Raw genomic sequence first — 27,912 nt, 5'->3', positions numbered from 1 at the left:
TCTTAACATACATGTATGTTTAATACTACTGGGAATTTTATCCACAAATGTAGCTAAACATTTGATCAACCATGGCTGAAACTATATATGGTAACGGATGTAGTCCACCGGAAGCGACTGCAATAGTCGCGTCTTTGTTGTCTAAAACTGTCACTTTGTCATACAACCCGCGAAATTCCTCCACAATTATGCCTGAGTAGATATACCCGGAAAAATCGTTAATTGCACCATTATCCTGATGAACGCTAGAATACGTATGTGGCATTTTAATAAATACTTTCGCCTTTTCATTCCGTTGAATCAATTTTTCAACGCTGTTACGTATCGCTCTCATTTTGTACCGGAAGTGTTTGTGGTGAAAAGTATTCATGTGTAAAAAGATGTGAATTAAAACTATCACATCTTCATGACTAGATATTGAGTCGATTTGTTTGGAAATCGAATTAAAGGTAAACTTTGGGTCTATCCAAAATGTTCCTACATAAAATGGTTGACAATGCGTAGACAGGGCCACGGTGAAGTTATTTCTTGCCACAGTACAGCCGGACGGTTTCTTCCATTTGGCATACTTCCATTGTTCTGTAAATTGGATACAGTTATAACGTTTAAGAATGTCCTCGTACCACTGTCTCGTTGTAGAGTCTCCAATAAGATAAAGCTTTCTATTCCTCAAACAGTTATCAAAATAAGCGCGATGAAAACCTGAAATTAGACCAATGACATAATTAGGAAGTTTTGGTTTTAATTGATATTTTGGAGAAACAATCTAGGTGTCGAGTCAAGTAATATTTATTATATTGTTTTTTATATTTAATTCATGTGTGTGAGACAGAAATTGATAATTATTGTACAAATTTTTGAAAAAAATATTTTCTTCATCGTATTTCTAACGTAAAATCTTTATTTACTTTAAATATCTACAAGGGATAATTTTTCACAGCTCACCGCTAAAACTTTAAATATTTATGTACGTGTCGTTTAGAATACCGGTAGACTGTCAACCGAGTGTGACAGAAGACAGTAAACAGTAGATTTTTTTTACAGAGTGAGACTAGAAAAAGGATTGGAGCACTTCACTAAATACCGTATTCTGAAATAAACCAGACAAGGCGCTTGAATGATAAAATGCTAAAATCTTGCCTTTTTACCAAATGGAATGAACATTTAAATGTCTAATTCATCTTTAACAACGATTTATGTATGATAATGAATGAAAAATGTAATAATCGGTGCAAAACGATATTTGTCTAATCTGTGGTCATGATTTCTGCAAGCGTTTAGAGGGTTTTTAATGCTCCAGTCCTGTAACGAGTTAAATCCTAGGGAACAGAGCTTAGTTTAAGCGGTGTAAATGTGTATTTCTTAAATAAAGACTTCACATCCTTGATAAGATTAATATACTCACAATACCTTTGCAGTGTTGCATTTTCCACTGTCCTTTGAAGAAATATCCAGTCGTAGTCTTTCTGAACCAAAGCTTGGAAGTATTATAGATTTGACATGAAGTGGTCGATTGTAAAAAGGCAACTGACTTTTTGTTTTTTAACTGTGCAGGTTTTGTAACCAGTACTTTAATTTTCTTGAATAAATCCTTGTGCGCTCTGAAATAATACGAGAAAGATACATTGATACAAAAGAACCAAGAAACATATATTACATATGTACGGACACATTAATGTTAGGTCTCATTTGATAAGCAAATTAATTTGCTTCAAATTGAGAATTTTGTTTTGCAGTCTTAGCTACAGGTACCTTTTATCATTCTTAGAATTTAAAAGTTAAAACGCATAAAAATATCGCAGTTTCAAGAAGATAATGGACTGATATTAAAAAACATTAATGTTTAATTTTTAAAGATAGTTACAATGTAGGTTTTGGGACTGCTGACAATTATGTATCTTCCTAGTAAAATAAGACAAGCAGTTCTTTCTTTCAAATATGATTTAACAACCGTTAACATTTCGAAAGTAATTTACCATTGAGAAAAATTACCAATTCATACCTGAATGCTAAAAGTTCTTTCTCACATTTACTTATTGATTTCGGCCAAGTCGGGAGAACATGTCTTACTTTTGTCCAATGGCTACAACTTAGCTTCGGATTATGTGGTTTCCCACAATACCATGGCATGCCCGAGTTCAGCTGTGTGAAATTGCAAACATCTTTATATTTTGTATAAGCAGTTAAGTTTTCGTCCGGATGACAAATGACATCTTCCTGAATATTCCCAGTCTGAAACTTCGTCAGAATTAGCTTTAAAGAAATTTGCTGAAAAATAGAAGAATGTTTGTTTTTTAACTACGATAAAAGTTGACCTGTTATTTTTCTTCAATCTTTAAAGCAAGGTAAAAATAGATATCAGAAATAAAAAAAAAATGTTTGTTTAATTGGTTTTTACGTCACACCGATACAGTATAAAGTCATATGGCGACATCCAGCTTTACTGGTGGAGGAAGACCTCAGATGCCTCAGGCACGAACGGGAGCGATAGCTCAGTTGGTTAGACCACTGACTGTCACTCCTGAGGTTCCAGGTTCGATCCTGGGTAACACCCTTGGGATTTTTCAGAAACAGTTTCAGTGTTTCCCACCTAACTAGAGGTTTACTGGTACGAAACACCTCGCATGTATCAGTGCTATACACTGGGAATGTAAAAGAACCAAGGAATCTATTCAATAAGAGCTAGGGACTGGTTCCCGGATTTCCTTGTATCTGATAGCTGTCTCTAGTGTCTGCTGGGGTAAGAACCCTACTGGAAATAAGTGCTTGCACTTTCGTAGGTTATCCTTGACCGCCCGGTCTAAAGAAAATCAATCAATCAATCAATCACCCGACGTCCCATAATCATCTGGTGGTAGAATGTAAAATGCTGTAAACACATGTTACATTTGAGTAAAGTGTACGTTTGGAAATGCATGCGCAAAAAGCACAGGTTTACATCGTTTTTCTTTTCTTCGAAAAATATTTTTTGTTTTTCTTTAGTGTTTCAAATTATTTTTAACCAATTTAAACGAATAAAGACTAATACATACTTATCACTTTTAACGTCTGTTACCTACTTTGTGTGAAGTGTGTGTCAATAATGCAATGCAATGCCTAAACTGATATACACCTAGCATATGTTGTTGTTGTTTTTTTTGGAGGGGGGGGGGTATTATTTTTTTATTTGTTGTTGTTTTTTTGTTGTTGTTGTTAACAATGTGTATTGATTAACCGAGGCGGTTGGGAATGGATCTAAGTTCACAAAAAGTCGATAACTTTCAAAAAAAGTTCTTTTTTAAAGGGAATTGTGCATTTTATTTTGAAGAAATTAAGTCGGTTTTTACAAAGATATTGACAATATCTGCGAGTGTTGGTGCCATTTTTAATACGCCGTGCACCTTGTCAGAGTATTATGTGACTCAACCAGTTTGATGTCTAGTCAAAAATTGAGTTCATCCTAAGCAATTTCATTCTATGTGACCACGGTACCATTTGAAAATTCTCTTCGTAATTTATATCCCTTTTTTGGCATTTAAGTGTTTAAATAAAGTTTCGGCGAGTAACTATTTGACCTTAGATTGACTTGTCTATTTGAAAAGAAAAAGTTACAATAATTACTTAATAAAAACAGTCTAGTAAATCATGAATCGACCGCTAATATGTCTGCAAATATTTACCGGCCTGTTTCTGTTCTATTGTTCTCCGTACAGAAGAAAATTTGTTTATAATAATTTGTTGAATAAATAGTGCTGAATTGTGCATTTATTGAAGTGGCGGATTGACCACTCCGAATAGGAAAAAAGACTGTCATATGTTTTAAAACACATGTGAAGGAAATCAATTAGCGCATACGGCTGCTTTGACAATATATTCGAACTGTCATATTAACATGTATTTATAGTTTTGCTTCAAAGAAAAAAACACTTGGCTACCGTTCCAGAGTAGAAGTTTGTTTTTCGGCGATATTTTGAGTACAATAACGCACATTTAAGCTTTCTTTACGGTTTGCTTTACACATTTAGCGAACTATATAGCTACTTTTCGGCATTTAATTCAACAATGCTGTCTGATATTTTGTACAATTCTGCGTTAGTTTAACAATTCTGCATTATGGTATGTAATTCGTATCATTTTATGTGACCAGCTGTCTTGATAAATACTTGTTTGAAAGGCCAGTCGAGAGAGTTCGAATTTGGCAGTTGACCAGAGCAGTTATGTACACTTATAGTATTAAAATGTTAAAGTCAGTTTTGCGTTTATTAATCATCCACTATACAACACGGTGCGGGGCGTCCGTGACCTAGTGGTTTAGGTCGTTGACTTCAAACCACTTGCCCTTCATCGCTGTAGTTTCGAATCCCGACATGGACTTTGGATTCTTTCATATGAGAAAGCTATCCAGCTAGCTTGCGGAACGTCGGTGGTTCTACTCAGGTGCCCGTTCGTGCCTGAAATAATGCACGGAAGGACACCTGATGTCTTCCTCCAACAGTAAAGCTGAAACGTCGCGATATGACCTATACTGCGTCGATGTGACGTAAAACCCAATAAACAAAAATACAACGCGGTCCTATAAAACATATGAAAATGAGACGATGCTAAAGGGTATACACTAAAAGAAAAAGTTCGTGCATAAATGGAGTTCTAAGCATACATAACAGATGTATTTATAAAACGTTTTCATTTCCTGTGACTCAACAAATACATTTTACCGGACTTAGAGGTAGATAAGAGAGTTACCACACTCGGAGTAGAGCTACATAGTATTTACAGATCGCTACACTCAAAATCACCAACTTTAAATACTATGCAGACCTATTCCTCGTCCTGGTCGAAAGGGGGGGGGGGGGTGGAAGCGTTATTGAACATAATGCAGAAACAACAAAAAAGCCAATTTTCAATGACAATAACTGCCGAAGTGAAGGAATATGTACAAATGTTACAAGAATGAACATCAAACTTTGATAATAAAACTATACATACAGTTAGATGAAGTCGGTACATAGCTGTAATTGCCTCCCTTGTGTAAGCAATTGTTACAGTTATGTACGCCTCTCCACTCCAGAGTGCTTCAAAAATGATAGAATATGTTCCATTGTTGTGGTCTTTGACAGTCCCTGGTGCATACGCCCTCAAGTCAGGACTAGACATTCGTCCACGTATATTGTCTCCTCCAGTTGTTTTAGCTTGTCCGTATGCATCGTACATTGTTGTTTGTACAGTAATCGTATCCCCTAAACGATATGTACCGTGGTGATCTCCTGAAAGTAAATATAAAAAGACTTTTTCTGTGCGATGAAACTACGAAAGACTGGTAGTAATATTTTAAATTCAACTTCATGAATTCACAATTTCAATTCTAGACTTTGTATTTTCAATTTCATGGATTGCAATTTCCCCAACATCAATTCAAGTTTTCAATGCCATTTAAAACTGAATTATGGGTGCCAGAGATTTTAAGATGGAAATCGGGGAATCGTGAAACGGGCACATATGTACTATTATATTTCTGAAAAGAGTGATTGGTGTGTACCAAATTAAAGAGAGATTGCTATACTTATCAGCAACTATAGCTTTTCAATATACAGTCAAACCTGTTTTATAGACTACCTCCGAATAAAGACCAACCTATAAATAATAACCACTCTTTGATAAACCTGATTGACAATATACAACAGTTGACTTCAAAGAAAGAGTCTATAAAGTGCATTTTTGGTATCTCCATTGAAAAGCTTATACATGTGTATTCACAGTTTGACTGTATACCTCATGATATAAATATTACTTTATAACAACAAAGCTCTGAATTACACAGGAAATTTGACCTCTAGATTATCTAGGAGCATGAATAACATAATACTTAGACTTGGCGATATCTTGACCACCCACTTGTTTTGCTTTAAAGTGGATTGGCCTACAATAGGCACATTTTCCATAAGTATTTCATATATTTATAAAACAACAGATATGTTTTATTTAGATATTCTTATAAAGTATTGCATGGAAAAATGTTTATAAAGTTCTAAGTGATTAAGTATGAACATTTATATATGAATTATAATATTTTTCTCGAAAATTTTATTATAGAGCAATTCAATTTAAATGTTTCCTTATGTTTGAAGAGCGATATGCATGTACATTTATGCAAATTTTTAAGCATATATTTGGTACTCTCAACTCTCGACTGTCAAAGGCTTTTTTTTCGTATTTCACAGATATTTTAATATACATGTAATAGCGACAATACTTGGCTCAATCGGAACGTCCTCGGCTATTACCTGTAAGTCCTTATCCAAAGACTGGCGGAAAGGGCCGAAAAATTGCGATTTTACTTGCCTGTCTTATTGCGCAATTTAAACACACTACTGAATGACAGAAACCTGCCATAAGAATTTCTGTTTTGTGAAATCAGACCCCGTTTGTTTTGCTTGATTTTTATATAAGCATGTGCAGTATCAACAGTATTCTATAAATTATAAAGATATTGTTCAATTTAAGTGTCAATTTCAATAGAATGTCGCCTATTACAATCGCAGTTAGTTGTGCATAAAAGTGTTAACCTTCAAATAAATGCAATTGCAAAAGAAGGAAATTTTTTTACTTCTTTTTTATTTGACATATATTTGCTTCATATTTCCTTTGATACAAAATCAGGCACTATAAAAATAACGCGTTTGATTTGATTTGTAAGAATAACATTTAAGAACTTTTTTTTAAATCAAATTTAAATGTGCATAAAAAAGATGACAATAAAAGAAACACTTTGTTTTGGGGGCATGAAGACGAAAAGTGAAACAGAACCAACATGAAAAAAAAAGAAAGAAAGAAAAATGATAATAATAAAAGAAACCGCAAAAAAAAATGAACGAGAATTGATCAGAACATAATTGACAATCTAGATATATAGACAGATATGGTATTGTTTTTGTGAATCATAATATGGTAATATTACTAAATTATTTAAAATTAGTGTCACCCTAATGTTTTGTCCGCCAGCATAGCTCAATAGGGAGACCATAATTATGATAAGTTATTCAGGAGTCACTGGTTTAACCGTTGGGCATGACATAACTTCTACGTGACAACTTCTCTCGATCATTGAGTATAATGGCTATTTGATTGTTACTGCTGATCTAGAGAGAGCATTTGGGATAAATAGTAAGTCACTTGCACTGAAAATGATGTTATCCGGAACTCGGCAAATGTAGGGTTTTCCCCTTGGCCAGCTTATCCGTAGGTACATACATTGTTAAATTTATACCGTTATAATAGCTTCACGGTGCACTACCCGTCACAATAAATTAGTCAACCTGTTGTGCTGTTACTGTAAAGATTTAATTGTAGCTACAAACACAAATATTCTTAATTCCGGAGTTTATTGTTATTTTCTGGTTAGTTGTCCAAAAAATACAAAAACTAAAGAATTACTTATTCTCTTCACTCAAACACTTACCTATTAATTTTAGCATCGATGTATTTGTATTGGCTGCAAGTTTTGAATCTGCACAAGGTTTGAATTTCAATGCCTCCTTTTCACTTATGACGTCATTTAACCCAGTTGTGATCGGAAGATGAAATGCTTTCATGTAATTGGTATCCTTTTGTACGAGTTCCACGTGCGCTTTTCTTCTTTTTGAATCATAACTGAATAATAAGGTGTCCTGTTAGAGCCACATTAAATGTCAATTGTTGACATGCGAAAATTTTGAATCTCTTGTATTATCATTTCTATATGAATTAGTCAAATTAACGAGATTAAACAAAAATACATATCAGAATAGTGTTTCCGTTAGATTTACCGAGTGTAATGACGTCATTTTACCGCAATTATTAATTAAACGTGTTAAAGATGACGTAATTTCGGTGCATTAATGAATAAAACTGTGTGCCAACTGAAGGATGAATTCATTTTGACATTATTTATAAAGTTTAAATTCAGGACCATATACGTTATTTTAACAAAAATGTTACAGATGAAACGACAATGAATTTCATGAAAAAAGCAAACGGACAAACAATTCATTATATACTTATAAATTAAATATTGAGAAATATTGATGAAATAAAATGCGTATTTTTATTCTTCGTATTTTCACTGTAATTTTTTTTTCACTTCAGTGAAAGATGTTTTTCTGTATTTTCACTGGTGCCTTGCCGAAATACTTTTTTCCTTAAATCCATTAGTACAGGAAATTAAAGGGAAAGTCTTTCAAATTGTAATGTAAAAAATGTATATAATAAACAGAAAATGTGAATTGTTCATTTTTTAATAAAAAGAGGATATTCAAGTTTTTTCTTTAAATAAAGGATTTATTTTCAACTTGTGGTATGAAAATTATCATATTTCACCAGTGTCTACCGCCACTTATAAAATATTTATTTTAATACCACTCGTTGAAAAAAAATCCTGTATTTATAAAAAAAAACTTGAATATCCTCTATTTATTAAAGTTAACCATTCAAAATATAGAAAAGTATGCAAGAAAAAATATTCGCAATATATTTGCGATTTAGCTAAAAATATCAGTACCTCGGGTGTTCTATACAACTTTAGCAATTTCACGATAGTTTCCCTTTTTATTTCTATGCCTCATACAAAAAAGTAAGTATAATAACTAAATTAGAAGGGAGTGTAACCATGTTAGGGAACACTTGTCTTCTTATATAACCGTCACATTTATACCGAAACATTACTTTATGTGTCCAAACATTTCGGTGCAGGTTTGACAAAATTGAACATTTTCATTTCTACCGTGAACAAAGGTGCGTGTAACGTGGATGTACCTGCGAATATGTAATGTTTTTTTTTTTTTTGTTTTTTCTCAAAACGTTAGATATTCAAAATGCTGAACAGAGGCAATATTATGCAATGCAAGGGGCATATTATGTAATGGATCATACAATTCTCTTTTAGGTACATACGTAGAGTTCATTTTACCATGGCACGCTATGCATCACGTAACTTCCTGTAAAGACTAGCTCTAATGACACAAGTTTGAGCCCACACCGATAAGCCACGTTTTCATGAAATTTAAAGACTTTTGTTTCGTGACCATTCGGAATAATGATAATCGTCTACACATTAAGGTGTGGAAACTATAAGAATTGTTGCAAAATTCGTTCTAAGGATATAACACGTGTTTCGGTAATGATTCAAATCAACTTCCTGTCATATCTAGCCTTATTTTTCGGTTGAGTATTGCCCTCTCAAGTGAAAATAGAACTGTTTACTTTTTTCAAGCACTGCATAATTTCCATATAATTTTTTCTATTAATTATTAATATGAGTACCTATGAACAAAACGAACGTAACGAAAAAAGTTGGCAAAAATGATCAATAATTAAAGATCATGTTTAGTAGAAATAAATAATTATTCTCAGCCTTCACATGTAGGTACGCCTACTTCTTTCGAAATACCAATACACACATTTGAGGAATCCACTAAAAGTAGTTTATTTTGCACGAAAGACAAGTTTTAATTACGGGTATATATTTTCCTAATGCACTTTTTCAAGAAAACTGAAATGCAGAGCGTTTCCATTGTTGAAAGATCAATATCAACAAATCGATATTATCCATAAAGAAAGAGTTAAAAAAAGACATTCAGCTTATTTAAAGTATTGATTATAGCCATGACCGGAAGTTCATGTTGATTTTAAAAGTGCCCGTATGGGATCTTGTAATTGATCACTTATACCGACATAGAGTTAACAAATTAATTTCAGGAAGTAAATAAAAGCCATTTTTACTTGTTATATTTAATTATTGCCAATTATTCCACACCTTAGTACAAAATAAGTCGTTGGTATAGATCATTGTTGCCATAGAGTACATTTATTTTGTGAAATAATAAATGGTAAAGAATATCGACTAGCTGAACATGTTACATCTATTCAGCTACCCATGTCAACACAAATCTTGTAACGTGTCCATCACATTTACTCCAGAACAAATACTAAGTCACTTTCTTTTTTCTTTAAGAGGAATGCATGCACTGTTCCAATAACCGACTACCTTCCAGCAGGAAAATGTTGTAGATGGGGATTCATTCGAATAACAAACTAGGTCCCCTCGAACATCTCATTCTTGTAAAATTGGATTAATTACCAACTAATAGTCCCGAATAAACAACAAAGTCGTTTGTAAGTTGAATACCCAGTTACCAACAACCTTCCAAATTGAAGCTCATTTTGAAAAAAAAAACTCATTAAGGTCCATAAATCCCAAAAATGATATACTTGCTATTCCTTAAAGTTATCACTGTTATTTATTTTTGGTGTTAAATTTTCCAAAAGTTATCTCATTGACCATAAAGCTGAATAAACTGTTCTTTCTTTGATATTTTGGAATCCACTACGGTTATAGGATAAATCGTTTAAATGGACATCAAAATACTACTTTGTTTATATTCGGATACCTTTTTTACCTATTTCTTCAAAATTTTAATGGTAATTGACAAAAAGCTCTAAATACATTATTTAAAAGTAACTGTTTAAAATATGCTTACCCTTTTTAAAAAACTAAAAATTGTACTCATGTGTAAGGGTAAGTATGCCTTTAATAAAATGTATCTAAACCAATGAAAATTGTAAATCAGAATACCTCCATCTTGCTGGTTTGGGTTGCGCTTGGGCTTCACCTTTTGGTAATATGTACACAATCGCTGTATAAAGTCCGACTAACAGACACAACAAAACGGCGACCTTAAATACAAATATAAGAAAACAGTTGAGTATTTTAAACTTCACTGAAGCGTTTTATCTGATATTACAAATTGTTATCTTATATTACAGATTGTTCTGATCTTTTTTTACAACAAAAATATAGAACTAAAGGTCAAAGGTAAAAATAAATATTGTAAAGTAAACAAATACTACTACTAATAATAATAATAATTTAACACCATTTACAATAAAAGTATATGCACGACAAAACGTTCCAATATAAATGATCATTAGATACAATTCATCCAATTTAGCAATGTTTCCGCCGTTCTGGAGTAAAAATCAAGAAACAAACTAAATTAAAACGTGGATAAATTGTATTTAATTAAAATTATTATGATGATTTACATTTGAACATCATGTTGTTCAAATACTTAGTTTAAACATAGTTTATTTCAAACAAGTATACACATTTACAATTTACAAACAGAACTTTACAACACATGAAATGAATGAAAAAGGATCAGAACCGAAAGCTGATGCTTATATAGGTCTTATCCTAGTTTTTATTTGCTAAATATTGGCAGTGTGTATATGTATGTACATGGATATGCTTGAAAGTACAATGAGTAATTATGTAATAAGAATGGATTTTATATTATATACAAAACATATGATTTCATAGTTGGTTAGAAGAAGGTTTTGTAAAGTAATCAACTATCTGAAAAAGTGAGGAAAAGAAGTTCAAATACTGAAATCTAATATTGCATTCTTCATAGCCATGTTTGTTTTTTCGAGTCCAAAAGGTCCATATCTATTGTAGCAACCTGATTCTATTAGACTCGTGTACAACTGCAAACTTATACTGAACCAGGTTAGCGCCTCGTACGTTATATGTTTTAACAGAACAGAACAGAACAAAATTTTTATTAACGTATACAATACATGTATCTTGTTTATACAACATCAAATTAAATACATACAATGATAAGCACGTGATAAGCAAACATGTTTTGAGTGTTTCATAGAGAATGAACAAATTATCATAATTGAAATAACTTCAAAATTTGTGTTTAAAGAACCAGCGCGTTCTGACAATCGTATGCGGTAATTTCATATACATTTGTGTATTTAAATATAACATACATATAACATATTGAAAAGCATAACTTCGATGTAAACATGTCAAGATAATACTCACTTAACCCTTTCGCTGCCAGAGGGCTATTGTTTTATTGTTCACCTATTTGCCAGAGGATTTTCTAAGAAATTACTATATTATTAATTAATATAATTATTAGTATTATAATAATTATATATGTTTCCAAATCTGTTAGTATAATAATAATTATTGTCGATGGTATAATTTTCTTTATATTTATTATTATTATTAGTTTTAACGATGCACACCCCTCCAATAGTGTTCTTATTGTACTAAACCCTTTAAAGTACCTCCTATTCCTGTAGGGTTGAAGAAGATACATGAGCCGTGTTACGACAAAACCAACATAATGGTTTTGCGACCATCATGGATCCAGACCAGCCTGCACATCCGCGCAGTCTGATCAGGATCCATGCTGTTCGCTTACAAACCCTATTACAAGTAGAGAAACTGATAGCGAACAGCATGGATCCTGATCAAACTGCGCGGATGCTGGTCGCGGTGTATTCATGCTGATCGCAAACCCACTATGTTGGTTTTGTTGTGGCACGGCTAACATTATATTAAGACATTGAATATCGTCAAAGTTTGATATAACGTGTAAAAAAATTATATTGTGAATATATATATGTCCATTACTGAAACTCTTAATACATTTGTCAAAGTTTTATTTGGCAACGTTGAAACTTTGTTCGCTTTAAAGTTGTAACTGACTGTCATATATTCTAGGTACCCTCGGGCACAACAATAGGCCAAGAAAGGCACCAGTAAATAATACATTTGCAAATAATAAAGATCCCAGCGGCCCTGCCCCTACTCCCTCCCCTTAATTTCGTGTAATATGACTCGTAATAGTCAAAGGCAACTAGATTAAAGTCGGCGACAACTTAATCAATCTATAAAGTATCTATCTATGTATCATGTTATTTAATAGTATTAAACAAAACTTTGGAATGGCAGATTATTAACATTGATGGAAAATAAGAAATATAGAAATGTAATAACAAAAATACGTTTGTCCTCTCATTGCCTTGAAATTGAAAAAGGTAGGCATAGGAGCATTCCTAGGAACGAGCGTCTGTGTAAATTATGTCTTCAACGAACAATAGAAGATGAATTCCACTTCATATTAGAATTTCCACTGTATAATAAAATTAGAAGACAGTATATACATGTACCACATTGGTACAGAACAAGGCCAAATATGATTAAATTCATTGATTTATTATCATCTAGTGATGTGCAAATTTTATACAGACTGGCAAAATATCTAATCAAAGCATTTGAAGAAAGAAAGACTCTCTTAAATACAAATAGTTAATTAAAATACTTAACTTAAATACTGTGTCATATGAAATAACAATGACCAAGTTTGACATTTTCGTTATCATAATTGTATATGAATAGTCAGAAATAGCAAAGCCGAATATCTCAAATCTATCGAAAATATGTAGACTTTGTATTTATCTTTGATACATTGATTCATTATTGTAAATGCTCTCATTACATACTTTTATGCATGCATGTAAAATGTTATTGTTTAATCAATATGCTGTTCGCATACGATTTATTAATAAACTTATGTTCTGTTCTGTTCTGTTCTATAAACTAATGATATAACAAAACGACATTTCTGCCAAACAGTACATGTATATCTAAATTCTAATATCAAAATCTCACCTTTTGTGCCATTTTTGTAAATTCGTGAAATAAAATCCATCCATTTTTTTAAAAAAGGAATTAAAATTAAAACCTCCATATAATAAAAAATGTATTATATAAATCCAATACTATTTTCACGCTGCATTAAGTAATGTAGTTACACTGATTGTAAGTGTGGTCAATAGCTTGCGGCGTATATCTTAAAATATCGACGTTCTCTAACAAAAGAATACAATAGATCGTACATTGCAAAGCATCAAAGGGCGACGCCAAAAGAATTTGATCCAGGTTTGCACCTAAATACTTAACAAAAGATGTGTACATTATAGTGGTAACATTACATGTGACCTGGAGGCTAGGCCCAGTTTAAGTTCTAACTTCAACAAAAAAGAATAGACTCTGTCTTGCCAAGATGCAAAGACAATTTATCGTCATTTAACCAATCTTATAAGATTCGTGCTATAAGAAAAAATTTCTTCAGATTTATTTTACCAGATACAAGGGTACCTGAGTCACTAGCATATAATCACAGGCACGAGTATCGGACGTGGGAAGGAAAAATATGACCAGATTGATAAAAAAAGTGTTCATAAAAACAAAAGAAAATGTAAATATTGATCAGAGACATAGATAACATCAATGTATCTGATATTGACCCCCTTTAAAAATATACTATTAACTTAAAGCATATTTTTAAAGGGGTCATTATTTACAATTATTTTTGTTTTTTTACACTTTTAAGATGAACACATGTTATTTATTAATCTGGTCATATTTTTTCTTCCCAGGTCTGATACTCGTGTCTGTGCATATAATAAAACAAAACGCTTATTGCTTAGGGTTGCAGACATGTCATTCATAAAGAGGACAGGGGGACACCGGGGGACAGGTACTCGGTGCATTACAAGCCATATCCACAAGCTGCTGTCTATCAGAGATAAGGCTTAAACCATGTAAGAATGTCATTACATATGGAAGATGCTTGAAGTTTCACGAAGAAGAAGAAAAAAAGGAAGAAAAAAACTTATTCATGTGCAGTATAGTGAAATCAACTGCCCTTTTTAGATCTTTGTAGTATCATACAATACTGCCTTTGTCCATTTCAAATTTAATGCAATCTGTTAAATGAATAAAAAAATGTGTCAGTTGAAAAACCACTTCTAAACCCTGACTGAAACTGCCTGCCATGACTTGAACCCATGACTTTCAGAAGACCAACTGAGCTATCAGGTCGGCTACACATTTTCTCTTTAATAATGAAACAGTTCTAAACCACGACATATTACCCCACAATATTAATTTGTGTCCTTGAATTTCTTATGTTTACAGAGCATAGTGAATTGAACTCATGCTTATATGCAGTCGCAGGATGAGAAACACTTTCAGCTTAACCAGAACTCGAACCCGTGACCCACAGAATAATGTACCGCAGCTGTAGCAATTAAGCTATCTGACAGCTTACATATTTCTCCCCTAAGTAGTGAACAGGTCTTTACCGTGACATATACTTTAAGATTTTTAAATTAACAGATAATTAATTCTTAATAAATAAATAAGACAAAAAAACTTTAATACATACTCATAGTCTTAATTAAAATAACAATTCATATATTATTGTATAACTATTTTTACTAAAAATGGCTTAGACAGTAATTGGTTGTGCCATTATTTATAACAGGTCCATTTGAAAGTGAACAAAACTGTGCTAATACATTGTACAATATCTATTTTTTTGAACAGATAAAAAACTAACCTTTTTTCTATGATAAGAAATTTTATGGAGGCTGATTTGTATTTTGTATCAAGGGCATCGGGCGAAAACATGAAAATGCAACAAACAAACTTAGAAAAACTAGAATAATAATTCAGAATATGATTTTTTGAGACTTTATTAGTTATATTGCTTGATCCAAGTTTAAGGACATTTTCAATCAATACATGTATTATCATTTATAACTTTAAATGAAAGTCTCATCCCTTTAATAATAATGACATAACTGTAACTCTTTAAATTCAGAAATGTTATAAGTCTCATAAATTCAATATACTAAGATATACATGTATGCACATAACATTAATAATTCCCAGTTTCTATAAAATAAATATGAAATTCTAACATAAACATTAACAAGCTTTTGATGACCTTACAACTGATAGACAGAAAAGAACAAATAATTTAGTAAACATGAGTTACTTCCCCTTAAAATAGAGAAAATGTGAAACCCAAAAGAACACTCTAAACAGCAAAGTTATGAAATGTTGCAGGCTCAGTTTTATTAAGCCATGCAAATTAATGGTTAAGTATTCATAAAAAATAGATGGCCATGTGACAGCAGTAATTGCACAAAATCGGATAGCTTTCAACATCCGAATACTGGTACACTTTGTAAAAACAACCATTCTGTGCAACAGATAAACGTAATATGAATAAAATCAACAGGATAATCTTTACCTATCCTAATACTCATTTGTAGGTGAACTTTCTTCTTGTAGGAAAATTTTGAAATATATAAATGAATGAATGAATGGATACGGAATCAATGTAGACCACAACGATATTCGAAATCCGGGTTTTTGTATTGTCATTAAAACTAAGGGACAAGCTGTTAAAGTAACATTAAATAAATATGTAAAAATGTTTTGCCATCGGCCTAAAAATCAAGCATTCTACAGTTTCGTTAATCTTTTTAACAGTACCGTTGTAAATCTCATCAAATATTGTTCATTAATTACAACGTTTTTAACGAAAAAACCACACGGTATCACTAAAGTTCGTATACGAATTTTAACATGCAAATGAAGACTATAATCAGCTCGTGTATGCGCTACGTCACAGTGTTAAAGTTGCTATAGGGCGACACAGCAAATATGAGATTTTCTTGTCCAAACACACTTTAACCGTTTTAGGCTCACTGTGCACTAGGCCTGGCGTTCAGAAAAAATAATTATAGCATAAAAAAGCTTAAATTTGTAATAAAACACCCGTTACAAAGTCGAAACATACCGTTTAATAATTTGCTACTTATAGTCATGTTTGTTGATTTTATATTGATGTACGGATGATCTGAAGGCGGAGTTTCTCATGCAAACAGAAATTGTACTTCCGATTTCGCCACAATTAGGTTGCACATTTTAATGCTTATTAAACTCATTTTGGTTGTCTGGACACCATGATTATATCTGGAGTTGATATGAAACCCAATTTATTAATAAATGTCGCTATTTCTTTTTTTATGAAATTTATTAAATGTAACATTAAACTGAGCCTGCAATTTCGTGAAAATAATATCACATTGCACATGTGTTTTACATAAAGTTATTAAATACAAATACATGTATCACAACGTATTTGTTTACTTGATTTTTACGAATCAAAATGAAACTAATCAACACAGCTAATAATAACAGCTCCTGCCATAGGCCAAAAAAGCATTCCATTAGTCGCCAACAATAAGGAAAATAGAAGTTAATCTGATCAAAGTAAGAGCATTTTACTGGCGTTTAAAAGTCATCATTAGAAAATATGCAATATTTCCGTCTTAAATTCAATGGAAATAATTGAACATATCAAAATCTATATATGCTGACTTGGAGTACAAGTGGAATTAAAAGTCAAAGAATCTGTTCAAAATTGCCAATGCGTCAAGAGCTATGTGGAAATGTAGTCAGATCTACACTTTCTACAGAGATTATGTAAAATACTGTATAACAGCTATTTCTGTTTTAAGTAGATATATTTTTGTGAATTCGTGTGTGTTTGCACAAAATGAACCTAAAAACCACTTCTGTTGTGATTCATCTACATCTATTGTCATTCATCTTGCAATGTTTTTCTATGAAAATGATACTTAGCTACCGGTATGTGGCATAAATTGCACGATATCCTTGGCGATGAATACAATATACATGCTTTATGTAATTTCAATCCCGATGTACAGCTTATAACTAGGTGGTTCACCATCATTTTCAAATTTGAATACGCTCACTTTATTTAAGACAAAAACGTTAAGCGAATATGTAAGGATATCATGTTACGAAATGATATTAAGAAAGTTTCATTCTTTTTTATGTGGTATGTGCAACATTCTTAATATGAACGCGTCTGACTAGAGACGTTATTAACGGGATTTGAAAAGACAAACAATTTCTTATCTTCATCTAGTACTAGGGATTGTCAGGAGAATAACTACATGTACAGGTTCTTTGATGTTATTTGAGCCGCTTCATGACAAACCAACATAATGGGTTTGCGACCAGCATGGATCCAGACCAGCCTGCGCATCCGCGCAGTCTGATCAGGATCCATGCTGTTCGCTTACAAACCCTATTACAACTAGAGAAACTGACAGCGAACAGCGTGGATCCTGATCAGACTGCAAGGATGCTTACTAAATATGTATTTACCAATATTATTTTTTAAAATTTGTGTAAAAAATAAATAGATAAATACATTATATTAATGTGTGTATATATTTAAACTTGGACGTATGTCCCATATTTAAATGTCTATGATTTTCATACTGTAACCATAGATCTTCTGTAATTATTTGCATTGTAATAGAATATTTTACTTGTTCTATTATAATTGTATAATTGTAAAAATTTGCTCTTTTTTTGGAAGAATTAAAGATATTACTATTATTATTATTATAACCATTTTCTAAGACGTGGAGGCTGAGCAGCACCGCCTGACTTAAATTTGAAATATTCTCAGTTGGATAACTATCATGTTTTGGTTGTATGTTTGTTTCATTTTACGCCTTTCCCAACAGTATTTCAGTCATATAGGCGGGTAGTTTCCTAACCATTGTTCTAGGAGAGTTACATCAGTACTAGACTACCTTCCGCTGCGCTAAACTACAAAAGCATCTCCCAGGGATCGAACTCACACCAGAGAGGTAACTGGATTAGAAGTCATCGACTCAACCCTTCGAACACGGAGGCGGTTATCAAGATACATCTAGTCCAGGTACTGATGATTTCTTAGATACTCTTTATTTAAGTAGACAAGAAAGCCAAAACAAGGAACAGGCAGCTGCATAAAAAATGTTAGCTTTCTTAGAAGTGAAATTCACTCTGGAAAAGCGGGGGGAAAACCTCAGATGAGAACAAACGAAGGAAAAACAAGCAAGTAAAAATATTGTCTAAAGCAAGTCAATTTCAAAAATCATGGATGCCAAAGCTACTAAGCTTTCTTGATAAGCATTCCTGTACAATGCCAAATAAAAAAATACAGTACAATGCCAAACAAAAAGGGCACTATTTTGATAGAAGGCAAGTATGGTCCTAAGCGTCATCTGCTCTATACAAATTTGAGATGTGCAAGAGACTTCACTTCAGTGTCGTAATATTTTCTGGTCCTTCGGGATCATTGATGCCAACACTATAAAGTGTTGAGAATTGACCCAGCAACAAGAACCAGTGGGAAAGAGCCAAGCCGGACCTAACTAAAACAGGACAGGACACTATTTTGATAGAAGGCAAGTATGGTCCTAAGCGTTATCTGCTCTATACAAATTTGAGATGTGCAAGAGACTTCACTTCAGTGTCGTAATATTTTCTGGTCCTTCGGGATCATTGATGCCAACACTATAAAGTGTTGAGAATTGACCCAGCAACAAGAACCAGTGGGAAAGAGCCAAGCCGGACCTAACTAAAACAGGACAGGACACGGGCAGGTTCATCACTCAAATGACAAATGATTTGTAACTAAAAAGGAATTCAAAGAAAACAAATAAATGATTGAATTATAGGAAATAATTTGTAACTGATAAGGAAAACAAATAAATGATTTAAGAATAAGCCCAGAAAGGGCACAGGGGGGCAAAAGACGGGGGCAAGGGGGGGGGGAATCAAAGAAATAAAAACTAGGGGCAGAGGGAAATATACTTACCGTGAAATATATTAAATAAGATTTCCCAGCAGTAATCGCAATGCCATTATTACAAAAAACAAGAATAGTGATCAACATGTCAAAGGCAAGCAAAGAAATGCGTGTACAATGGGCGGAACTAAATAAAAAGGAATTTTGAAAGGGGAATTTTGCCGTGTTGGAATTGATCATAATAATAGGACCTGTTCCTTATGTCCGTATCAAGCTATTGGTGATGAATTTCACTACTTATTTGAATGTTCGTACTTTAATGACATATAAGACGTAAATCTCTTCTTCCCAGGTTTTACATTCATCCCAATATTTTTAAACTTGACACATTAATGAATAGTTGTGATAAAAATATTCTACTAAAATTATCTTTATTTTGTAAAAACATTATGTTTATCATATTTTTTGTTTTTAGCAGAGAGTGACCTGTGTATGTTCAGAGAGGGGACCGTTTGAGCAGGTTTCGCAAAGAGGGTACCGATATGGATATGCACCGTCATATATGTTTGTTTGTACTGGTGATCAACAGGGTCCCTGCTTATAGAGTCAGTACAGTAAGTTTGTCTACAGGTAAGAGAACTCGATAGAGTATCTTGTGATAAAATATATAAATACAGAATCACTAAAGAAAGCCCGACACGGCAAAATTGAAAATGTTGCAGGCTCGGTTTGATTGAGCCTGTTCTTGGACGGTACTGGAAAGTGCAAGTTACCGTCCACGCCCCCTAGCACCGGCTTAAGCAGAATTCAACATATAAACATGAAAAAGTAAAATTTTGAATTTAGAAACATCCGTAGATGTGTTCTCATGGAACCGTTAATGTGACACTTCCGTGCCATTCCATGAAAATCGGGGTATGGTCCCCAAGTAATAAAAAGCGTGTGCCCTAAACGAGAAAACAATTGGCGGAACTAAATAAAATGGAATTTTGAAAGGGGACAAGAGGTTATGAAATTTTGGAAACAAAGTGATCTCTCGGAAGCATTGAAGTGATCCCTATGAAGCCTGCGTATCATAGAAACATACGTCTTGTTGCTGGATCGTGTGGGAGCTGCATTCATTGAATTTAACCCGACTAATTTTAAATCCAATACATTTTCAAATATAACAGTCCCAAGTGCATATCTTGTGTCAGGAATATTTTAAGGAAGTGTGATAAACAAATAGCAACAGTTAACGTATAACATTTAAAGAATTTTAAGTATTTTACCTGAATGTGTCGGGGAGTGTAAAATTCTGGAAACAAAGTGATCCCTCGGAAGCATTAATCACAACAAAATAACATAAGAATTGCAGACTCGGTTTGATTGAGTCTGTACATGAGGGATAATGAATAAGTGCAACATCCCTCACGCCCCCTAGCACCGGCTTGAGCGGTTCTCAATTCTCAACACTTTATAGTGTTGGCATCAATGATCCCGAAGGACCAGAAAATATAACAACACTGAAGTGAAGTACGGGGCAACTTTTTACGGCTGCCACACGGCACTTGACACCTGCTGTTGTGAAGTACAAAATTCTGGAAACAAAGTGACATCTGTTCATGTTTTTGTGGAATAGATTGTTCATGGTACAAATCATTTCGATATCTTCCTTTTGGTAAGAAACTTAAATATAATATATGATAAGCAAGATCAACAAGGAAAGGCGGCGCTCAATGCATGCAATGAAGTTTAACTAATGTTTTTATTCCATTTTTTTAGTAATTGTTCACTTGTTAGAAACTATTGCGGATTTAAATGTAACTTCATATCCGCCGTATGAACACATCTGCGGATGTTTCTAAATTCAAAATTTTACTATTTCACGTTTAAATGTTGAATTCTGCTTAAGCCGGTGCTAGGGGGCGTGGACGGTAACTTGCACTTTCCAGTACCGTCCATGAACAGGCTCAATCAAACCGAGCCTGCAACATTTTCAATTTTGCCGTGTTGGGCTTTCTTTAGGGATTCTGTATTTATCTATCTATTTCATATCTTTGCTCTAAGAATTATTCTCAAATGCAGTAACCTATCAGTATGTTTTCAAACATCATCATATAACATGTACAAAAAAAATATACTATTTAATAAACATTAAAAAGTCTAGTGACATTCTCCCTTACATTTTAATGTACACTCCATTCGTAGCTTACTAAAGACAGTATGCGATCCGACCGATGCTCAGGAGAGTACGTTTTGACAAGATAAAACAAGAAAAGCATTGATGCAAAGCATCAAAGGGCGACGCCAAAAGAATTTGATCCAGATTTGCACCTAAATACTTAACAAAAGATGTGTACTTTATAGCAGTACCATTACATGTGACCTGGAGGCTAGGGCCAGGTTAAGTTGAAACTTAAACCACGGATTTAAATTACATATGTCAATTAAAGTCCGTGCTTAAACCAAAAAAGAATAGACTCTGTCTTGCCAAGATGCAAAGGCAATTTATAGTCAATTAAGCAATCTTATAAGACTCATGTTATAAGAAAGAATTTCTTCAGATTTAATTTATGAGACACAAGGATTCCTGAGTCATCAGCATATAATCACTGGCACGAGTATCGGACCTGGGAAGAAAAATATGACCAGAATGACCAGATTGATAAAAAAAATCGGTTTATAAAAACCAAAACAAAAAATGTAAATAATGATCCCCTTTAAAAATATACTTTCAACTTGAAGTATATTTTTAAAGGGGGTCATTATTTACATTTTATTTTGTTGTTGACACTTTTAAGATGAACACAGGTTTTTTTATCAATCTGGCCATATTTTTTCATCCAAGGTCTGATACTCGTGCCTGTGCATTATAATAAAAGCTTATTGCTTAGGGTTGAAGACATGTAATTGACATATATTAGACATAAAAGAGGACCTAAAATGAACATCAGGGGGACAGCCTAGGTACTCAGAGCAGTAGTAGAATAAGTACAAGCCACATCAACCAGCTACTATCAGAGATAAGACTTAAACCATGTAAGAATGTCATTATATATTGCAGATGCTTGAAGTTTCATGAAGAAGAAGGAAAACAACTTCTTCATGTGCAGGATAGTGTGTTCAACTGTATCAAATGCCCTTTGTAGATCTAAAAGTATCATGCAATACTGCCTTTGTCCATTTCAAATAATGCAATCTGTTAAATGAACCAAACATGTGTCAATTGAAAAACCACTTCTAAACCCTGACTGAAACTGCCTGACCATGACTCAAACCCATGACTTTCAGAAGACCAACTGAGCTATCCGTCCTGCTACACATTTTCTCTTTAATAATGAAACAGTTCTAAACCACAACATATTTCCCCACTATATCGATTTGTGTTCGTGAATTTCTTATGTTACAGAGCATAGGAAATTGAACTCATGCTTATATGCAGTCATAGGATGAGAAAAACTTTGAGCTTGACCAGAACTCATTAACCTGTGACCAACATAAGAAGAAATTTTATGAAGGCTGATTTGTATTTTGCATCAAGGGCACCGGGCAAAAACATGAAAATGCAACAAACAAACCACTTTGTGGTAGATTGTATTTTCATGTTTTCATCTGGCGCCCAGTTACTTTTTGTACTATGTTGGTTTTCATGTGGCACAAATCACCCACTATAAATTTAGTGCACAAATTTATTCAAGGGCAAGTAACAATCTACTCTATGTACAGTCTGTTGTCGCGTTGACTCAGGAGACCTGGAGGTTGAGACCGGTGTCTCTTCATTACAAATAGATAAGACAGAAGCTGTCCTTTTCAAACTATGCACATGTTAGAAAAAAATAGAATAACTATTCAGAATATGATTTTTTGAGACTTTATTAATTATATTGCTTGATCCAAGTTTAAGGACATTTTCAATCAATACATGTTTTATCATTTATAACTTTAAATGAAAGTCTGATCCCTTTAATAATAATGACATAACTGTATCTCTTTAAATGCAGAAAAATTATAAGTCTCAACATATCAATATACTACTGTCTAAGATATACATGTACATGCACATAACATTAATAATTCCCAGTTTATATTAAATAAATATGAAATCCTAACATTAACATTAACATGCTTTTGATGACCTTACAACTGGTGAATTATATACAACAAAAATAGTATTATAAGTAATACCTAAGATAGACAGAAAAGAACAAATAATTTAGTAAACATAAGTTACTTCCCCTTAAAATAAAGAAAACCTGAAACCCAAAAGAACACGATAAACAGCAAAATTATGAAATGTTGCAGGTTCAATTTTATCAAGCCATGCAAATTAATGGTAAAGTATTCATAAAAAAAATAGATGGCCATGTGACAGCAGTAATTGCAGAAAATCGGATAGCTTTCAACATCCGGATACTGGTACACTTTGTAAAAACAACCATTCTGCGCAACAGATAAATGTAATAAGGATAAAATCAATAGGATAATCGTTTACAAAAGTTTCATTACCTATCCTTATACTCAATTGCAGGTGAACTTTCTTCTTGTAGGAAAATTTTGAAAATGTATAAATGATACGGGCCTCAATCTAGACCACAACGATATTCGAAATCCGGGTTTTAGTATTGTCATTAAAACTAAGGGACAAGCTGTTAAACTTAACCCGCAATTTCGTGAAAATAATATCACAATGCACATGCTTTTTACATAAAGTTATTAAATACAAATATAACAACACATTTGTTTACTTGATTTTTACGAATCAAAATAAAACTAATTTACACAACATGAAATTAACTGCTAATAATAACAGCTCCTTCCATAGGCAAAAATAACAAGAAATATCTTTAAAAAAGATAATCGGCGTAAATTCAGTGCAAAATGTCTCATAGCTTTAGAATATTTTCAAAATTAATGATAATGACTGCAAAGGCCACAATCAGCTGACAACTTGTATTTTATTGTTAAATAATATTAACTTATATGTATCAGACCTTCATTTTGTAAAAGTACTTCTGTGCATAAAATGCTGCAATTATTAGGTCATGATAATAACACCAAAATCTTTTGTTGTTTATATCTTTTATTTATGAAAGAATACAAACTGTAATAAACAATCAATGGAACATATCAACTCTGAACTAAATACTATTTATAATGCCTTCTTATCTATCTGGCAATGAAAATGAATAATTGAAGACTAAAATTAAAAGTTAAACATAACACTGATTATCAAGTGAGACAGTTTCAGATTGTGGTAGTCAATTGGGGTGTATTTCGGTAAATTTACCTACCGGTGTAAACAAACGCCGAATAACTATGAATAATTTAATTTGTTATTATTACGCACATAAAATAATACTTAAAGTTTTGCGATTCTTTATGATAATGTTGCATTTTAAATATATTAATTTTCGCAATTCATATCAGCTCTGGAGAATCTTTTTGTTGATCAAAAATACCGTTCATTTTCATAGAAAAACAGAAAAGCTACGGCAAATAAAGTACGAGTGAGTAGTAATCGAATGTTTAAGTAAAGGCTGAAAAACAAAAAGTTGGGTTTGTTGTTAATATTATCAACAAAATAAATTGTACATGAAATCATATGTACTGTATAGTTTTGTATTTTGATATATCTTTGTTTTGGTCATAACGTTGTGATATTTAGTTTACGATTGTATAAATATTTTTAATACAACTTTATTCTTAGAGACAAGTAAACTAAAGATTACGAATTTGTCCTTAAATTTCATAACAGCCAGTCTTTCCACCAATGAAAAACATCCTCTTTTAGCTGAAGATTTTGTAACTTACAATTTCATTTGTTAAAAATCTAGGTCAAAATCCATTTTAATACAGCTACGCCGAAAAAGCGTTCCATAATAGACGACGCCGCTCACCGGCGTCGCCAATGAATATTTGACCTAATAAGACTTCGTTAAGACAGGTTCTCATAAAACGTTGGCAAGCAAACACTTCTATTATACATAATAAGACGCTTTTACGGAAACATATAACGAAATGTAACAACATGAGGCAGTTATGGTGTTCCATAGTAAATGTTATGCTGCATTGGTTTTGTTAATTTCCGTTGTTGATCGGATGAAAAAAAAGTTGATTTAATCAATTTTTGTTATATTAGATAGAATTCAATTACTATGTATTAAACATCAATCAATATCACATGTTTTTTATTGAAATATTGAAAAATATAAATAAGTATGATTTTTTCGGCGGGAGGCTAAGTCCAAATAAAGTAAAATTGGTTTGGATATGTTTTCTCAATCAGATTCAGACTCTTGAAGTAATGAAAGTTTTATAAATGGATCAGTTCATCAGAAGTACTTACAATTGTTCAAAGAATAAAATTAGGCCTTGTATTCATAAGTTCTTTCACTATCAAGTTGAATTTCAGATATTTGAGGGATTAGTTTTGTTTAACCATGCCTTCACGTGCACATTATAAGTTCTATAATATCATGAATCCTCCTACAAATTATTTTACGTTGCTTTAGTGAGTTATAAATTTTGTCAAACACAAACGAAATTACCTCTCACAATTATGCCCATGACCCCGTTTAATCTATGTATGAAAATATAGAAAAGCACACAGTCATGTAAACGAACTTATTTGGTAGTTATTTATGTGAAATAGATTTAAAGTTAATATATTCATTTAGTGATTTGCGTTCATTGAACGCCGCCTATCCTTGTTGATCTTGTTTATCATATTTCATTGTTTACAATAAATGTTTCTCAAAGTTTTTGTTAGAATAGAAAGCTTACCATCGGTTCCTTTTTTTGGGATTTTAAGTTTCTTTCGTTATTGCTAAAGGTGTTGTCATTTATAAACTTTCAATTGAAATTTCGATTTGATTAAACTTCAATTACTTGAATGCTTTTCTTTGGGCAAATAATAGAAGAAGAAAAAATTACATGAAATAAATTGTTTTGTTTACGACTTTGATTTACTTCAGACTTACGATTTTATTTCTATTCAAAATACTTCGTATGTGCCAACATATGCATATGAGTTTAATATTTCAAGACCGCCTCCGTGGTCGATGGGTTAGAGTCGATGACTTCTAATCCAGTTAACTCTCTGGCGTGGGTTCGATCCCCGGGAGATGCTTTGGTAGTTTAGCACGGAGGAAGGTAGTCTAGTACTGGTGTAACTCACCAGGAACGATGGTTAGGAAACTACCCGCCTATATGACTGAAATACTGTTGAAAGAAGGGGTAAAATGAAACAAACAAACAAACAACGAACAATTAATATTTCAAAAGTTTAAACGCATAATTAAAAAATAGGCTCAATGCCATGATCCTTATGATTCTATTTCAAGTTTTCCCAAGATATGAAATGCAAATAAACCTGTTTAGTCCGGCCTAATATCTTTTTTAAAGATTCTTCTTGTTTCACTTTGACCCCATTTTGACCCCAAATTCAAATTTTTGCCTCATTATTTTTTACTTTTCCCTCGAGGACACATGTTATCGTCTATAGACAGTTTATACAAGTAGCCATGCACAGGTTTAAAATGTGTACATTGAAACATGATATTTCCACCACACCTAAAATTGTGTATCGCTGTAGACAAAAATATATTAACTCGTTGTACATAAAAATAAACCAACTGATTGGTTGACTTCAAATAAAAATACGAGTATCCTCTTTTTATTTCGTTTCTTTAAGACTCTTTGACTTAGACCAGTGGCTATAACTGAACACAATTTGAGCTGCGTCACGACAAAACCAATATAATGGGTTCGCGACCAGCATGGATCCAGACAAGCCTGCGCATCCGCGCAGTCTTATCAGGATTCATGATGTTCGCTATCAGTTTTACTTCCTGAAATAGAGTTGGTAAGCGAACAGCATGGATCCTGATCAGACTGCGCGGATGCGCAGCAAGTCTGGATCCATGCTGGTCGCATTACGTTGGTTTTGTCGTGACACGGCTCATTTATATAATCAAGCCTCTAATTTTGACTTTTGCAATTCTTGGTGTTTTTTTGTTGTTTTTGTTTTGTTTTACGTTGTCATGGATTTGTAATTTGTATAGCATTTATCTCTTCATTCTTGGATGAAAAAGAGAAATCCTATGTTATATTAAGATGTTGAATATCGTCAAATGTTGCTAAACTTAAAGTTGTAACCGACTTAAATATTATCTAAGTGCCAATCGGCACGACTTTTGGCCATTAAAGGCTGCTTTAAATAATAAATTTGTAAATAATAAGGATTTTAAATCACCCTCCCCGCCTCTCCTGCAATATGACTCGGAATAGTCAGATTACTGTTAGATTTCAATCGGCGGCATTTAAATAAAACTATAAATAATGTAACATAACGACATTTATGTCAAACAGTACATGTATATTAAAATGTTAATATCAAGGTCTTACCTTTTGAACCTGTAATTCCATTTGGATGTATTTGTTAAATTAAAATCCATCCAGTATTATAATTTTGTATAGGAATTATGATGAAAACTTCTCCATAATAAACAATCTATTAAAAAAATCCAATATACAATTTTCACGGTGCAAATATTATCATAAACTTGTTAAACGCGCTGAAAAGGTCACTGGCGTAGCTTAAAATAACAAAATAATAACAATAGACCGTGTATAA

General features: G+C 32.8%; 1 protein-coding gene across 1 annotated transcript; it reads right to left on the bottom strand.

The window, feature by feature from the left end:
- Positions 1-27,776, bottom strand: LOC132727223 (NXPE family member 3-like). Its single transcript, XM_060712643.1, has 7 exons — positions 27,684-27,776; positions 10,586-10,686; positions 7,436-7,626; positions 4,966-5,243; positions 2,003-2,268; positions 1,411-1,601; positions 1-702 (listed from the first exon to the last, which is right to left on the bottom strand). Exons 1-7 carry the CDS (start codon positions 27,702-27,704, stop codon positions 38-40), a joined length of 1,713 nt encoding a protein of 570 aa, XP_060568626.1. The 5' UTR covers positions 27,705-27,776; the 3' UTR covers positions 1-37.
- Positions 27,777-27,912: the final 136 nt, after the last annotated feature.

This window comes from Ruditapes philippinarum, unplaced genomic scaffold, assembly GCF_026571515.1.
Source record: "Ruditapes philippinarum isolate M1 unplaced genomic scaffold, ASM2657151v2 ctg2243_1_1_1_1, whole genome shotgun sequence".
Classification (NCBI taxonomy): domain Eukaryota; kingdom Metazoa; phylum Mollusca; class Bivalvia; order Venerida; family Veneridae; genus Ruditapes; species Ruditapes philippinarum.
Note: the sequence above shows the minus strand (reverse complement) of the source record. Positions and strands in the feature narration are given on the sequence as shown.

Coding starts and splice junctions, on each gene's coding strand:
- LOC132727223 (XM_060712643.1), bottom strand. CDS start 27,704: ATGGAATTACAGGTTCAAAAG. Junction 1,602..2,002: donor AAAGAACTTTTAGCATTCAG/GTATGAATTGGT, acceptor GTATTATTTCAG/AGCGCACAAGGATTTATTCA. Junction 703..1,410: donor GAAAATGCAACACTGCAAAG/GTATTGTGAGTA, acceptor GTCTAATTTCAG/GTTTTCATCGCGCTTATTTT.